This window comes from Eleutherodactylus coqui, chromosome 7 (assembly GCF_035609145.1).
Source record: "Eleutherodactylus coqui strain aEleCoq1 chromosome 7, aEleCoq1.hap1, whole genome shotgun sequence".
In the NCBI taxonomy this organism is placed as follows: domain Eukaryota; kingdom Metazoa; phylum Chordata; class Amphibia; order Anura; family Eleutherodactylidae; genus Eleutherodactylus; species Eleutherodactylus coqui.
In genome coordinates this window covers 158,805,093-158,822,506 of record NC_089843.1, presented here as the reverse complement: position 1 = coordinate 158,822,506, position 17,414 = coordinate 158,805,093, and the positions used below count along the sequence as shown (strand labels likewise).

General features: G+C 46.6%; 1 protein-coding gene across 2 annotated transcripts in view; it reads left to right on the top strand.

Moving 5' to 3' along the window:
• The window catches only part of PRSS12 (serine protease 12), a 150,477-nt gene that overhangs the window by 80,046 nt on the left and 53,017 nt on the right, over positions 1-17,414 (top strand). For both annotated transcript variants that reach the window (XM_066573881.1, XM_066573880.1), the window contains one exon: positions 9,556-9,697. In XM_066573881.1, coding sequence (XP_066429978.1) covers positions 9,556-9,697 — 142 coding nt within the window. The remainder of the gene's footprint in view (positions 1-9,555; positions 9,698-17,414) is intronic.

Sequence of the window (17,414 nt, the reverse complement as noted above, 5' to 3'; positions counted from 1 at the left end):
CCGGGCTCCTGGTCCAGGTGTATCGCAGCCGACTGCTGTGGGATTAGGAGAGAGGCAAGTTTCTGGGGTCCCCAGATTCATCTCACAATTAATGGGTCCACGCGGTAGACCTTTATTAGAAACTGAGCAGTGTGAGCAGGTCCTGTCGTGGATGGCAGAAAGTGCATCCAGCAAACTATCCACCGTCACCACCCAGTCTTCTACGCCGTCCACTGCTGCATCCCTGAATCCTCTCGCTGCTGCTCCTCCCTTCTCCCAGCCTCCTCCCCCCCAGCAAATGACACATTCAGAAGAGCAGGCAGGCTCCCAGGAACTGTTCTCGGGTCCGGCCTTGAGTGCGAAAAAATGAATCCTCTATCACCTGAGGAGTTTCTCATGACCGATGCCCAACCTTTGGAAAGTTCCCGGGATCCGGGTGAGGAGACTGGGGACTTCCGGCAACTGTCTCAAGAGCTTTCAGTGGGTGAGGAGGACGATGACGATGTGAGGTAGTAGTAATTGGAGTAAGTCCGAGGGAGGAGCGCACAGAGGATTCGGAGGAAGATCAGCTGGACGATGAGGTGACTGACCCTACCTGGTTTGCTAAGCCTACTGAGGACAGGTCTTCAGAGGGGAAGGCAAGTGCAGCAGCAGGGCAGGTTGGAAGAGGCAGTGCGGTGGCCAGGGGTAGAGGTAGGGCCAGACCGAATAATCCACCAACTGTTTCCCAAAGCGCCCCCTCGCGCCATGCCACCCTGCAGAGGCTGAGGTGCTCAAAGGTGTGGCAGTTTTTCACTGAGAGTGCAGCCGACCGACGAACTGTGGTGTGCAAGGTTTTTCGCGCCAAGATCAGCCGGGGAGCCACCAGCATGTGCAGGCATATGATGGCCAAGCACCCCACAAGGTGGGATGAAGGCCGTTCACCGCCTCCGGTTTGCACCACTGCCTCTCCCCCTGTGCCCCAACCTGCCACTGAGATCCAACCCCCTCTCAGGACACAGGCACGACCGTCTCCCGGCCTGCACCCACACCCTCACCTCCGCTGTCCTCGGCCACATCCAACAATGTCTCTCAGCGCAGCATCCAGCCGTCGCTAGCGCAACTGTTTGAACGCAAGCGCAAGTATGCCGCCACGCACCCGCACGCTCAAGCGTTAAATGTGCACATAGCCAAATTGATTAGCCTGGAGATGCTGCCGTATAGGCTTGTGGAAACGGAGGCTTTCAAAAGTATGATGGCGGCGGCGACCCCGCGCTACTCGGTTCCCAGTCGCCACTACTTTTCCCGATGTGCCGCCCCAGCCCTGCACGACCACGTCTCATCTCCCGCAACATTGTATGTGCCCTCACCAACGCGGTTACTGGCAAGGTCCACTTAACAACGGACACGTGGACAAGCACAGGCGGGCAGGGCCACTATATCTCCCTGACGGCACATTGGGTGAATTTAGTGGAGGCTGGGACAGAGTCAGAGCCTGGGACCGCTCACGTCCTACCCACCCCCAGAATTGCAGGCCCCAGCTCGGTGCTGGTATCTGCGGCGGTGTATGCTTCCTCCAGTAAATCACGCTCCTCCTCCTCCTCCTCCTACGCAACCTCTGTCTCACAATCAAGATGTGTCAGCAGCAGCACGTCGCCAGCAGTCGGTGTCGTGCGGCGTGGCAGCACAGCGGTGGGCAAGCGTCAGCAGGCCGTGCTGAAACTACTCAGCTTAGGAGAGAAGAGGCACACGGCCCACGAACTGCTGCAGGGTCTGACAGAGCAGACCGACCGCTGGCTTTCGCCGCTGAGCCTCCAACCGGGCATCGTCGTGTGTGACAACGGCCGTAACCTGGTGGCGGCTCTGCAGCTCGGCAGCCTCACGCAAGTGCCGTGCCTGGCCCACGTCTTTAATTTGGTGGTTCAGCGGTTTCTGAAAAGCTACCCACACTTGTCAGACCTGCTCGGAAAGGTGCGCCGGGTCAGCGCACATTTCCACAAGTCCAACACGGACGCTGCCACCCTGCGGACCCTGCAACATCGGTTTAATCTGCCAGTGCACCGACTGCTGTGCGACGTGCCCACACAGTGGAACTCTATCCTCCACATGTTGGCCAGGCTCTATGAGCAGCGTAGAGCTATAGTGGAATACCAACTCCAACATGGGCGGCGTAGTGGGAGTCAGCCTCCTCAATTCTTTACAGAGGAGTGGGCCTGGATGGCAGATATCTGCCAGGTCCTTGGAAACTTTGAGGAGTCCACCCTGATGGTGAGTGGCGATGCTGCAATCATTAGCGTCACCATTCCCCTGCTATGCCTGTTGAGAAGTTTCCTGCAAAGCATAAAGGCAGACGCTTTGCGGGCGGAAACGGAGGCGGGGGAAGACAGTATGTCGCTGGATAGTCAGAGCACCCTCATGTCTATATCTCAGCGCGTGGAGGAGGAGGAGGAGGGGGAAAAGCCTGAGGAGGAAGAGACAGCTGAGGAGGAGGAGGAGAAGGATACTCAAAGTGATCGTCCTAGTGAGGACAGCCATATGTTGCGTCCTGGTACCCTGGCACACATGGCTGACTTTATGTTAGCATGCCTTTCTCATGACCCTCGTGTTAGACGCATTCTGGCCACTACGGATTACTGGGTGTACACACTGCTTGACCCACGGTATAAGGAGAACCTTTCCACTCTCATTCCCGAAGAGGAAAGGGGTTTGAGAGTGATGCAATACCACAGGGCCCTGGTGGACAAACTGATGGTAAACTTCCCATCTGACAGCGCTAGTGGCAGAAGGCACATTTCCGAGGGCCACGTAGAAGGGGAGGCGCGGAGATCAGGAAGCATGTTCAGTGCAGGCAGGGGAACACTCTCCAAGGCCTTTGCCAGCTTTATGGCTCCCCAGCAAGACTGTCTCACACCTCCCCAGTCCAGGCTGAGTCGGAGGGAGCACTGTAAGAAGATGCTGAGGGAGTACGCAGCCGATCGTACCACCGTCCTCCGTGACGCCTCTGCTCCGTATAACTACTGGGTGTCAAAGCTGGACACGTGGCCTGAACTCACGCTGTATGCCCTGGAGGTGTTGGCGTGCCCTGCGGCTAGCATCTTGTCAGAGAGGGTGTTTAGTGCAGCTGGGGGAATCATCACGGACAAGCGTACCCGCCTGTCAACTGACAGCGCCGACAGGCTTACACTCATAAAGAAGAACAAAGCCTGGATTTCCCCAGACTTCTATTTTCCACCAGGGGACAGCAGCGCTACCTAAAGAACTTTGTCAATCTGTGTATGGTATTCGTCCTCCTCCTCTGGCTCCTCCTCCTGAAACCTCTCGTAATCACCGCGAATGGGCAATTTTTCTGTGGGCCAAAAGGCTCATATAACTTTTCTAAATAATATTTATCTGTTTCAATTCTCATTAAAGCATTGAAACTTCCACCTGAACCTATTGTTTTTTAGACTGGGCTGCCTCCAGGCCTAGTTAAAAATTAAGCCACAGTACGCTAAGTGATTAATGGGTTTCACCTGCCCTCTGGGTTGGGCATGGGCAATTTTTCTGGGGTACATTTGTACTGTCGGTACAACAATTTTTCAGGCCCTCGCCTACAATGTAATCCAAGTAATTTTTATGGGCTTCGCCTGCACTCATGGTACACCACTGTGTCTGGGGTTGGCCTACACATTTGCTACAGAAATGTAACTCTGTTCTGCCTACCTATACTTCTGCCACAGTAATGCTACAGGGGTCTGACTATAGTTCAGCAACAGAAATGTTACTTCAGTCTGCCGATACTTCTGCTCCTGAAATGTTACCTTGGTTGGTGTATACTGTTACTACTGTAATTTTACTAATACTGGGCTCTGCCCATAATGCTTCAACGGAAATGTTACTGGGGTAGGTCTATACTGCTATAACAGAAATGTAACTAATAATGGGCTTTGTCCATACTGCTTCTACGTTACTGTTGCTGGGGCCTGTCTATACTCCTACTACTGAAATCTTACTAATACTACGCTCTCCCTACACTGCTGCCAGGGAAATGTGAATCTGCTGCTTTGTCTCTACTGCTTCTACGTTGCTGTTGCTGGGGTCTGTCTATACTGATACTACTGAAATGGTACTGGGGTCTGTATATACTGCTGCAAATGAAATGATAGTGGGGTCTGTCCTCACTGCTGCCAATGAAATGTTACAGGGGTTTGTGCATACTCTTACCACTGAAATGTTACTAATTCTCGGCTTTGCCTATACTGCTGCTACTGAAATGTTACAGGGTAGTGGAAACGGAGGCTTCCCAAAGACATGATGGTGGCGAGGCCACGCTACTAGGTTCCAAAGGCGCGACAACTTTTCAGCGACGCGGTCACTGGGAAGGTGCATATAACTACGGACACGGGGACAGGACACGCACTGCCTCAAAAACCTTCCCGTCCTCCTCCTCCAACTATAAAAACATTCTTGGCCGAAGCCCACCTGCATTTAATCTGAGATTAGCTCTGCTGTCCAGGGCACTGCAATGGGATATATTTATGTACTGCCGGTGGCTTCCTGGGACCCACCCATGCTGTCGGTCCACACTGAGTTGTAACTGCATGTGTCTACTTATAAAGAACCCCAGTCTGACTGGGGCATGCAGTGTGGGCCGAAGCCTACCTGCATTAAATCTGACGTTACCTCAGCTGTGCTGGGCACTGCAATGGGATATATTTATGTACCGCCGGTGGGTTCCAGGGAGCCACCCATGCTGTCGGTCCACACGGACTTCACATTAGTGAGTTGTACCTGCCTGTGTCTATGTATTAAAAACCCTGGTCTGACTGAGGAATGCAGTGTGGGCTGAAGCCCACCTGCATTAAATCTGACGTTACCTCAGCTGTGCTGGGCACTGCAATGGTATATATTTATGTACCGCCGGTGGGTTCCAGGGAGCCACCCATGCTGTCGGTCCACAGGGACTTCACATAGGGGATTTGTACCTGCCTGTGTCTATGTATTAAGAACCCCGGTCAGGTTGGGCATGCAGTGTGGGCCGAAGCCCACCTGCATTTAATCTGATGTTACCTCAGCTGTGCTGGGCAATGCAATGGGATTTATTTATGTACCGCCGGTGGGTTCCAGGGAGCCAACCATGCTGTGGGTGCACACGGAATTCCCATTGCGAAGTTGTACCTGCCTGTGACTATTTATAAAAAACCCCGGTCTGACTGGGGCATGCAGTGCAGGCCGAAGCCCACCTGTATTTAATCTGACGTTAGCTCTACTATCCGGGGCACTGCAATGGGACAAACTACAGGAGCAATACAGCGCTAATGAGACGTGCACAGCTACGCTAGCATAGGAGTCCGCTGTAGGCCCGCGATTGCTGAGAGTTTGTGCAGAGGCCTATGTCCTTCGTGCAGTGAAAGTCCGCTTCCTGCCTAGGATTGCTGAAGCTGTGGGCCGAGGCCTATGTCGTGGGCGTGGTGCAAGTCTGCCATGTTTGGCCACTCAGATCAATTTTTTGTTCATGTCTTGGGCTTCCTAGGACCCCCCTATGCTGTTGGTGCAAACTTAGTTCCCATCGCGGTGTTTGACCTGTCTGGCACAAAGACACTGACTGACTTGGGTAGAGGGCAGAGCGCTGACGGCTTTCCCCTTGCAGTGTGGATTGAGCTATGCGACACCTTGACAGAATGAATACTGTGTGGCACACGGATTCCCCATTGCTATGCCCACGTTTGCAGCTCCTGATGGAGGTGGCACAGGATTGAATGTCTCATTGCTTCTCTACAGCATTGTGGGCTATTGCCCTGCCCCTTTTAAAGAGGGTCGCTGCCTGGCCCTGCCAACCCTCTGCAGTGTGTGCTTCCGGTTCCTCCTCATGGCTGACGCACTTATAAATAGACATGAGGGTGGTGTGGCTGTGAGGCCAGCGTGTGGCATGAGGGCAGCTGAAGGCTGCACAGGGACACTTTGGTATGCGCTGTGGACACTGGGTCGTGCGGGGAGGGGGGGGATTGGGCAGCATGTAACCCAGGAGAAAAGGCAGGGGTGTGTCTCGCAGGCAGTGCTTGTGCTTTGTTGGAGGTAGTGTGGTGCTTAGCTAAGGTGTGCCTTGCTAATGAGGGTTTGTCCGAAGTAAAAATTGGTAGGGGGGGGGGCCCACTCTTGCCGCTATTGTGGCTGAATAGTGGGACCTGGGAACCTGAAATTCAGCCCAGCATGTTGCCCCTCGCCTGCCCTATCCGTTTCTGTGTCGTTTCCAGCACTTTCTTGGGTTTTGCAGATTTTCACCAATGAAAACCTTAGCGAGCATCGGCGATATACAAAAATGCTCGAGTCGCCCATTGACTTCAATGGGGTTTGTTACTCGAAACGAACCCTCGAGCATCGCGGAAAGTTCGGCTCGAGCAACGAGCACCAGAGCATTTTGGTGCTCGCTTATCTCTAGGTACCACCGATCAGCCAACAAACGAGCAAACATTAGTTTGTTGAGTGATTGCACTTTTAGGGCTCATTCACATGGGCGTCAAAGTCAGAAGATAGCGGCGCAAAAAATTGCGGCAAAATCATGTGAATGGACAACTTTTGTGGGTTGAAATCCCAATCTGTATCAGCATTGAAACGATGCTGATGACAGTGACAGAAAAAATACGCTGGTGTTTGGTATTTCGGGGATGAGAGGGAAAGATTGTGGCAGCAGCCCGAAGTCCCTCTGAGCGGCAGGTTTGCACTCTTTAAATGTCACGCTGTAAGCTCCTGTTAGTCTCCAGCGGGAATGACAGGAGTCTCCGCAGAGATCAAAGGAACCCCTGCTGAGGTTTTCCTTCATCCTTGCTGTTGCTTCCCTCCCTCTCCTCAGGAGTTTCCTTCATTGTTTGGATGAGGGAACTTCCCGGGGTTTTCCTTCATCTCTCCAGGGTGTCTCCTCATCCCCACTATGAAGGGAAACCCCAGGGAAATATAGGAAAGCCCCAGGGAGTCCCCTCATTCCCACGATGAAGGAAACCCCTGGGAGATGAAGGGGGTCACCCAGGGCTTCCCTTTATATTACTCTCTCCAGTGAAGGGAAGACCCACCACGGGGATGAAGGGGGTTCCCCCAGGGCGTCTCTTCCTCCCCGGGGACACCCTTCATATCAGCAGGGATGGAGGGAAAACCCCCAGCAGTGGTGGAATCCCTTCTTCTCCCCTGCGGGGGAACCCCTCCATTCCTGCTGCGAGGGAATTCCTTCATCTCCCTTTGCTGCCTTGCTTGCATAGTCTCCCATAGGAGTCTATAGAAACTCCTGCGTTTTCTGCACCAAAGATAGGTCAAGACTAGGGATGAGCGAGCGTACTCGGAAAAGCACTACTCGCTCGAGTAATTTGCTTTATCCGAGTATCGCTGTGCTCGTCCCTGAAGATTCGGGTGCCGGCATGGAGCGGGGAGCTGCAGGGGAGAGCGGGGAGGAACGGAGGGGAGATCTTTCTCTCCCTCTCTCCCGCCCGCTCTCCCCTGCTCCCCGCTGCGACTCACCTTTCAGCCGCAGCGGCACCCGAATCTTCAGGGACGAGCACAGCGATACTCGGATAAAACAAATTACTCGAGCGAGTAGTGCTTTTCCGAGTACGCTCGCTCATCTCTAGTCAAGAGCTATATTCTCGCATAGCTGGGAATTTTAGTTGCTGAATTTCAGTCGCTGATGTTCTATATTTTTAGGTGCATTTTTTTTCCCCCGCAGTTAAATTTTTTTCATCTGGAAACTATTGGTTCTAATAGCTTCATTTTTTTGCACGTGTAAGTTAGCTGTTAAAAAAGAATTTCAAAAATACTAAAAAAATATTAAAAATAAAAATGTCAAAACCCCACCTTTTCCCTTTAATATGTAAAAAAAGCACATGTATCATGTTTACAATGACCCAGACAATACAATTACTACATTATTTAACCCGCACAGTGCACACCATGAAACACGATGAAACAAAGATAAAAAAACATGGTGAAACATGGTGAAAATAGTTAATTTTGCCCATCTCACCTTACAGAAAACAGAATAGAAAGTGATCAAAATATTGTATAGACTGACAAATGGTGCTATTAAAAAGTACTACTTATCCAACCGAAAAAAATCCTTCATAGCACCGTTGACCAAAAATTAAAAATATTAGGGGTCTTTAAATTCAGCAATAAAAAATATAATCTTTTTTCAAAAATTGTGAAAAAGTTGCAAGAATGAAAAAACTATATAAAATTAAATTAACATATAATTTATACTTAATGGTGCACGCCGGAAAAAATAAAAAACATGCCAGAATTGCAGATTTTGTTAATCTTGCCTTTAGAAAAAAATGGAATAAAAAGCAATTAAAATGTTACATGTTTCCAAAAATTGGATAAATGAGGACTAGAGATCACCCCAGAAAAGAAGAGCCTCTGTAGAGTTCCTTCGATGAAAAAATAAAAATGTTATGGCTCTTGGAATGCGGCGACGTAAAATCGACACTGGTTGTCAACGTAAAAATTAAATAGTTATGGCTCCTGGAATGTGACGATAAAAAAAACCTTAAAAATTGGATGGTGATTAAGGCGCAAACAGGCTTTGTCACTAAGGAGTTAATATGATTTGTGAATGAGTCATTATAAACGACACTTTGAAGGCAACTACAATGCGGATGAGGCCCGTGGTGAAAATGAATTTGTCACCTTTGCTCTGGATCATAGGCATTTTAATGGAGTTCAGGACATTTCGTCTACTGCCAAGGGTGTAGTTTGAGGGTGCTTGCTGACATGGGGTTGGGGTTGGGGGGTGGGGCGTGTGGTTACTAACAAGTCACTCTGCATTTTCCCAAGCTATTTAGATTGGAAAACTGCATCTTTGCCCTTTGCACAAATGAAGGCTTAGCTCTGATTCTGCTAGCTGGCTACTTTTTTCAATGGTATAAACATGTTTAGACAACTGTTTAGCAGTAGAGATGAGCGAACGTACTCGGTAAGGGCGATTTCGCAATCGAGCACCGCGATTTTCGAGAACTTCACTACTCGGGTGAAAAGTACTCGGGTGCGCTGTGGGTGAGCGGGGGGTTGCAGCGGGGAGTGGGAGGGAGAGGGAGAGAGAGAGGGCTCCCCCCTGTTCCTCGCTGCTACCCCCACTCCCCTCTGCAACCCCCCGCCCCACAGCGCACCCGAGTACTTTTCACCCGAGTAGTGAAGTACTCGAAAATTGCGGTGCTCGATTGCGAAATCGCCCTTACCGAGTACGTTCGCTCATCTCTATTTAGCAGTCATCTTGGACAGGAAAGTATTAACTAAGTTGTCTAAAAGGCTCCATCATTGGAGTTTCTCTTTAATAATTTGCTAAACACTAGTAATATTTTATTTTTGAGACACTCTTGTCTCACAAGTTATTTTAGTTAGTCCAAGTTTACTGGCTATTTATGGATTATTTATGGACTATATTATATAATAGACGCAGCACATATTCCTTTTCTCTGTTGTGAAAGAATTCTGTTTTCTTCCATAATTCTGAAATAAGATGAGAATATGTAAAGGAATAAATCAGTTTTAGTGCATTAAAATGGTTCTGGTAATGGATTTTACATCCTCTGCTTGTGTCCCTTTGTCTTTATCTCACCATTGCCTTTCTTCTAGGTCCTCCTCTGAGGTTGATGGATGGTGAAACAAAGAAAGAGGGGCGTGTGGAGATTTATCTCAATGGCCAGTGGGGGACAATCTGTGATGATGGATGGACCGATAAGGATGCGTCTGTTGTGTGTCGGCAACTTGGCTACAAGTAAGTCCAGTGCAGCAAATGGAGTATTTCCTTGACAAGTGATATATTTCCAGAAGGCAGCAGGAGGTTTTCAAGTATCTGGAATTTGTACATTAATAAACATAAATTACTTTACAAGTGGAAATAAAATAGTAGAAACCATCGTCAGTGATACTGAAGCCGTATTTGGAAAACATGTTCTTAAAATGTGCATTTGTTAAGTTTTTTTGTATGTATTACAATATATAAATCTCTTAACAAAAGAATTTTTTTTTTTTTTATTTCTACTACTTATTTATACTTTTTTATATACGTCTTTCAAAGCATGAACATGGTGGGGTGCTTTTCACTGCATTTATTTATAGAATTTAATATACCGTATATACTCAAGTATTAGCCGACCTGAATATAAGCTGAGTCAATAAGTTTTACCACAAAAAAATGGTAAAACTTATTGTCTCTAGTATAAGCCTAGCTATACTTGAGTATATAGTAGGTAAAAAAGAACCCCGCAATACTCACCTCCCAGCCGACATCTGTGTCCCTGGCGCGATGGTCTCCCTAGTCTCCTCTGTCATCTTCCCGCTGTCAGCTGTGTAACTAAGCGCTGTGATTGGATTGAGCGCCAGCCAATCACAGCCCGGACTCGATAAACTAATCGCAGCCACTAAGTGATGTCATTCACTGAATGGCTGTGAATGATTGAGCGCCGGCTGTGGTTGGCTGACGTTCGATCCAATAACAGCGCTTAGTTACACAGCGCTGACAGTGGGTGAATTCAATGCTCAGCCAGGAAGATGACAGCGGGGAGAAGTCTGAAGCAGCTTGGCGCACCGCGGGGAAGACCATTGTGCCGAGGACACAGGCATCGGCTGGGAGGCGAGTATTGCTGTTTTTTTTTTTTTACCTCACTCGATTATAAGCCGAGGGGGGCTTTTTCAGCACAAAAAAATGTGCTGAAAAACGCGGCTTATACTTGAGTATATACAGTACATGCTATAGTTTAGTGAGAATATAGTGAATTTGCAAACAGAGGACACATTTACTAATACTGTCTAAGGGCACAAAACATATGGACGCATGTGGTAATATACTCGCCACTACAGAGCGTATTAGCACATGAAGCGGTTTTTATTTTGGACTACTTAAACTCCACGCTTGTGCGCATGAATAAAAAAAAAAAAGTGGGAATATAGGTCCTGCCCTATCTTTCTCACACAGTATTAACTACGTGCATAAAAGATAGGTCAAATCTATCAATGGTTTAGTTTTATGTCGTAATGCGGCCATAATTTTCACGATCGCGTAACAGGGCTTAAACACATCCATGTTTATAAGCCTAGGGGATGCAGGGGATGTGGTTGCACGCAGGCCCAGTAGTCTGGGGGGCCCATATGGCCTCTCCTCTCTATATAGAGAGACCAGTATTATGAATAAAGCATTATAATTGGGGGCCCAGTTACAGGTTTTTCGTTGGGGCCCCGGAGCTTCAAGTAACGCCTCTGGTTAAGCTCTAAAAGTTAGAGTCAGTGCGAACTAAGATTGATCGTTTCATCACAGCAACTCATGCTCAATGGTAAATCTGTTGAAGTTTAAGATTGTCTAGTTTAAGTTCATACCACCTATTAATTAATTTAGTTGTGCCAAAAAGTGTGCCAAAAGGGCACAATTAGCAGCAATTTGGTAGAATTTTTGGGGCAATTTAGGCCACCCCCCTTTTTGGATGAGTTACAAAACATGTCCAGAAGTGTCTAAAAAGACATTGAATGTGGCGCAAAGTATATAAGAATTTGTGAATGTGTAAATCCTCCCCAATATTTTCTTGTGTGCTAATATACATATGAAAGCAATGGTGTATCATCCATTCTGGTATGTTCTTGTTAAGAATCAGTATAGCACACACACTTCTAAAGGCTTGTTCACACTGGCGTATTTTGCATCTGTAGTATGTCTCTATTTTTTATGAACACAATATGGGCAGCCTAGAACACCATTGGTTTTTATTAGTGTATTCTGACATGCGTTTTTAGGCCTCGGCTAGACAAGCGTTCTTTTGGCGCTGCTAGCAGCGCACAGAACATGCTTCTTATAGGAACCAATGGTTTCCTATAGAAGCGTTCACATGAAGGATTTTCAGATGTGCAAAATCCTTGCACCTGCCAAAGATAGGACATGCGTGGCTACAATGCTCGCATTAAAGGTCCATGCTGTGAGTAAAGATAGGACCTGTCCTATCTTTGGTGCGAGCTGCGCAGGAGTTTCCATGGTCTCCTATGGGAGCAGAAGATTCCCTACGGCTTACAGCAGGACATTAAAAAACCTGCTCCCCAGAAGCACATTTTAAATGTCCCACTGTAAACTTTGTTAGTTCCCGGGGGAATGAGGGGACTCCTCAAGGGTTCCCTTAATCCCCATCGGGACTAACAGGAATTTATAACAGGTCAGTTAAAATGTGTGTCTGGGCAGCATGTTTTAAATGTCCTGCTGTTAGCAGTAGGGTGCTCCTCCATCCCGGCTGCCGGGCAACTCCCCTGCAGCAGGGGGGCAGTAGGGAATTCCCTCCACCTTTATCCCCAAGGGATTTCCCTATATTAGGTAGAAAGAGGGTTACAGGGCTTTCCCCGAGGTATTCCCCCGAGAGCGTGGGTGGAGGGGGCGGGACTAGAAGGCCCCACCCCTCTAGCTACACACCCCTATTTTTTGCTATGGGAATCCCTGTGAGATACCATGTAGCTCTGCGCCTTCATTCTAGCCCTGCCCCTCTCTCTGTGCTATGGGAATATCCCTCGGGGATCCCCATAGCAGGGAGAGACAGAGCAAGCTATGGGTTAATCCCAGATAGCAAGGAGCCAGAGCAGGGCTCTGGGGGATTAACCTATTGCAGTGACAGAAAGAGCAGGCTATGGGTTAATCCCCTGTAGCCCCGCTCTCTCTCTCCTTGCTATGGGGAAATCCCAAAGCTCTTACGGGGCTTTTTCTCTCTGCCCTCCTGGAGCAGCTGCCCGTTCATGTGATTTGTAGCACAGTATAGGTTTGCTTTTTTCATGCATGATACTGCGCACATTTAAAAAAAAAATTGCAGCAGATCCTATTTTGATCCGTATTACAGACCAAAATCGCATACTCAAGTCTATGGGAGCGTTAAAAAAAATGCAGTGACTACACGTTCCATTTATATTCAAAGAGCTTGAGAATTTTGAGAAAAAAGGAAAATAAAAAAGTTTTATAACTTTTAATTACACAAAGAAAAAATGTCATATAAAGGGGCGATAAAAAATATACAATCAGCATATGAGCTAATAAAATAATAAGTCATATCTCCCTAAATGGCTCCCTGATCTCATGCTGCTGCATTGGTCCCTGCCTCTTGAATCCCAGAAGAAGCTGCAGTTGACACATGCCATTCATTGAGCACATGACCGCTCAACCACAAGTTTCAGTAGTCACATGACATTCATGGCAGTATTACCACTGATTGACTGAGCTGTGGCATATACAATGACTGCAATTTCTTAAAGAACTGGAGCTCCTGGGATTGGGGCTCCTGTGCTGAAGCAGGGAAGTGGGAGATAGGGGACATCTGAGCGGTGGGTATTACTTATTTTTTATTTTAATGAAAATTGTGACCCTTGAATCTTTTTGATCAGAAGGACATCGCTTCCCCTAATCAATTGTGAAACATGCTAACAAATACAAAGTTCATTTTACTTAATTTTAAAGGGGTTGTCCCCTGAAAGCAAGTGGGGTTAAGCACTTCTGTATGGCCATATTAATGCACTTTGTAATATACATCGTGCATTAAATATTGTCCATACAGAAGTTATACACTTACCCCCTCCGGTGCTGGCTTCCCCGTCTCCATGGCGACTATCAAACTTCTTCTCTGGTCGCACGAACAGTGGGGCTTGCGCAGAGAGGAATCCTCTTCTGGATGGTCCGGGCTCATGAGCTGCGTCCTGGCTCCTCCCCCTCCTCAGCATCATCGCGTAGCTCCGCCCCCGTCACATGGTGCCGATCAGCCAATGAGGTGGCTGGAATCGGCAGTGGAACGCAGACAGCAGAAGAACATCCACAGTGCACCATGGGAGAAGACCCGTGGTGCACTGTGGGAAAAGACCGGTGGCAGCCATCTTGGACAGAAGATTTTTTAAAGTTGCTGAACGGAGATTCAGGTAAGAGAATTTTTTTTTTTTAATAGCACATGTCAGCGGTTTACCTTTACAGGTACTGGGGTACTGGGCAAAAAAATTTTTTTATCTTTCGGCGCGGGACAACCCCTTTAATTATACTGTATTGTTGTAAAATGATATATCATAAAGTTATATTCTGTATTTTTTCTACAACATATGAATAATGAACTGTAATAATGTAGCTTTCCTTACCACTTCATAGTTGATACAAAACACAGACAAAGAATTTATTCCTAGATGCTTCATACTTAAAGGGAATACAATCCTCCCTGAGACAGCACTGTATATTTCAATACTTTTTCCATACACATTCTTTGGGGTTTTATTACAAATATAAATGTCAGACTTTCTGGACTACAATTAATTTTTGGAGGATGAAAAGTAATATATATATATGAATAAATGGATAACTTGGCTAACTTTCCTACAGCCAACGATGTCATTTTATGTAGCTGAGTGGATGTGAACTGCCCATATCAGATTAAAGGACTGTTTTAAAAATTAGAAAAAGCCCATTAAGACTCTCAAGATATCTCATTTCAGTGCAGCCAGGCGTTACGTAAGATCAAACACATTATCTGATGTATTACATAATGTCTGAAGACTGGCTACATGATTGGACAACATTTAGACAGTTTTAAGACATGAGTGAAATCTGAAATAAGATGTCGGCGAGGTAGACATTGAACACAGTAGATGTCAAAGGGCTAATGTTTGGGAAAACACAATACTGTAATCATAATTCTGCCTCGCTGCAGTGATTTACGGATGTTTCTAACCGTGGAAACAAATGCATATATAAATAATTTTCACTGGGAATATGTTGTATTATGAAAACAAATGTTAATATTTGTCCTAAAATGGTAATAACTAAACGTGAATTTTTTTACCAAAAAATGTAAGAAATTCTTATATATTTTGTTCACTGATATTGAAACAAAAAGACCATAATGTTTGGTTCTCTACATGGATTTATTCTAGCTCTGTGATGTAATAATGTTTTGTTATTTGTACGTATTCTTATATTTAAGGCCACCTGCACATGGGTGGGTCAGACCATTCCCACAGTGGAGTTCAACCCGGTGCCTGGCTGGTGATCCCAGCTTACCGCTCCACTGTATTCTCCTCTGCCGGCTGGCATATGCGCATTTGAGAGGACGCCGTGCTGTAGCTATGGTGATGACGCGGCTCCTGCGACCATTCTGTAATGATGATTGCAGTATGGCCGTGGGACGGACGGCTTCCATTAACTTCAATAGAAGCCAGTCATGCGAAGCGCACACAAAATCGCAGCATGCTTATATCTCTCCCCCGCGAGCGGAAAATCGCAATCGATTTCTGCTCATGGGCAGGAAATCACGTTTTCTCATAGCATGCTGTGGGCTGGATTTGCTGCAGAATCTGGAGGCGGAATCCCACTTCGGATTTCGCAATGCAAAGCCACCTATGTGCAGGAAGCCTAATGGGGTTGATTGATACAATAAGAGAAGAATGCCAGTTTGTGCATAGGCTGTAACTGGTATTGCAACTCATTCCATTCACTTAGGCCCAATGTCCACGGGCGGATCTAATTTGTGTGTGACCTGCGTGAAAGATCCACAAATCAAGCCACCTATAGGGATACATGGGCGGCCGCAAATTAAATAAAGCATGTGGACCTGCCTGTGGACATGAGTCCTTACTCGTAATTGGAAGGTGCAGCTTTAGAGGCATTTTTTTTCTATTGCTCCAGTGCAACTGGAACGAAAAACTAAGCAACTTTACAAAATTCATTAAATTAAAATTCTTCTACTATTTTACGTCTACAGCTCCAATACAAACGTGTGTCTCAAAGGATATTAGGCTATATGTAAACACTGCAATCAAATTGTCATCTTTCTGTCCCGAACTGCTTGCTTATTTACCAAGTTAATATTTTCAAGAAGTAGTGGACATATGCATGGGTGTAGCTAAAGGATCATGGGCCCAGGTGCAAAAGTTCAGTTTGCCCTCCCTCCCAACTCCACTTCACAGCCCTGTCTGTCTTAAAAGATCCAGGGCAGCTTGTATATTATATAAACACACAATCATATACACACATGTTCGACACATCATAATAATATACACAACGGAAAAACATAAGATAACTTTCAGAGCATATCAAGCTGCAATACAGCGGCTCAGCTCCAGCATACCTCTGGTTGTGAAATTAGCATGTAGTAGTCAGATACCAGATCTACATAGTTTTAGTGATTGCAATGCAGTTACTTCCACTGATAACAGGTGATGTCATATCTGATTAGTTCACTTTTGAATTTTATCTCTATTTCGCCCAGACGGCCATGACGATTTCTTCCAACCACCACTGATCTTAACAGGATTCAGCTCCATGCTTTCCCAGCAATGCTCCCACTATTCACAACCCCACAAATCTGTTGTCCCCTTTAACAGTGCCAACCAGCTGTTATCCCTATTAAGTAATGTCACACAAACTGTTCCCCATGCCTCTACCTCATAGACCACTGCTCATAAAACCTCGCTCACAAACTGCTGAAACCCCTTATGGTTCTCCCCCATCATATAGAATGTTCCTCTTTGTATCTCTGCTCATCACATAGGATGCCCTTTTATGGTCCAGCCCCCTCTTTGTTTCACAAGATGCCGCTTATAGTTCTCCTCCTTCCTGTTGTCATCACACACGATGCCCCTCATGGTTCTGTCCTCGCCCACTTGTCACACAGAATGACCCTTATAGTTCTTTCACTCTTCCCCATAACACAGGATGCCCCTTATAGTTCTTCTCCGCTTTTATCACACAGGATGACTTTCATGGTTTTCCACAGTTTAACACTATCATCAGGTCCTCGACGTGACTCGAGATGCTACTCCTTCCTGGCAATAGCACTTCCTTCCCAGCCTTGGCTCAGTGTCCTTCCCTCTGATGTTCTGAGTGGAGAAAATGAAGACAGGAAAGGAGACTGGGACAGGATCGGGGAGAAAGTGCTAACTATCACCAAGCAGGAAAAGCTGCCTGTGCCGCGGTGCGGACCTGATTATAGCATTAGGCTCCTCTTACACAGAGCGATAAATCGTTCACATGATTGAACAAGTGAACAATGAAAGAGTTTGCTCATTTGCTCATGCAGCTTGTTTATACAGGCAGATGATTGTTCGCAATTGCATTTGCAATTATATTTGCATGTTGTTCAGTCATTTACATTTGCTATACCAGTGAATGTGAATGACTAAGCAATCACTGTTCACACTAAGCGATTTGCGAATGAGCAAAAAATTATTTTTATGCCTTTATAAAATGAACGAGAAGTGAACTAATTATCGTTCACTGTTCAAGCATTGGCTGTGTTTACACTTGTGATGTAGCATTAATGTAGCTAAAAATCTTATAATCCTGTTTGTTCAGGCCCGACAAGGTGCTTGTTTGTGTTACTTTGAATAGTAATGCTATATTTACCCAGGCCACTACATGTGCCTCTGCACATACCTGAATTGCCCTCATTATGATAAAACTCTATCCGACTATTTATAGTTATGGGTTCAAACCCTGAAAA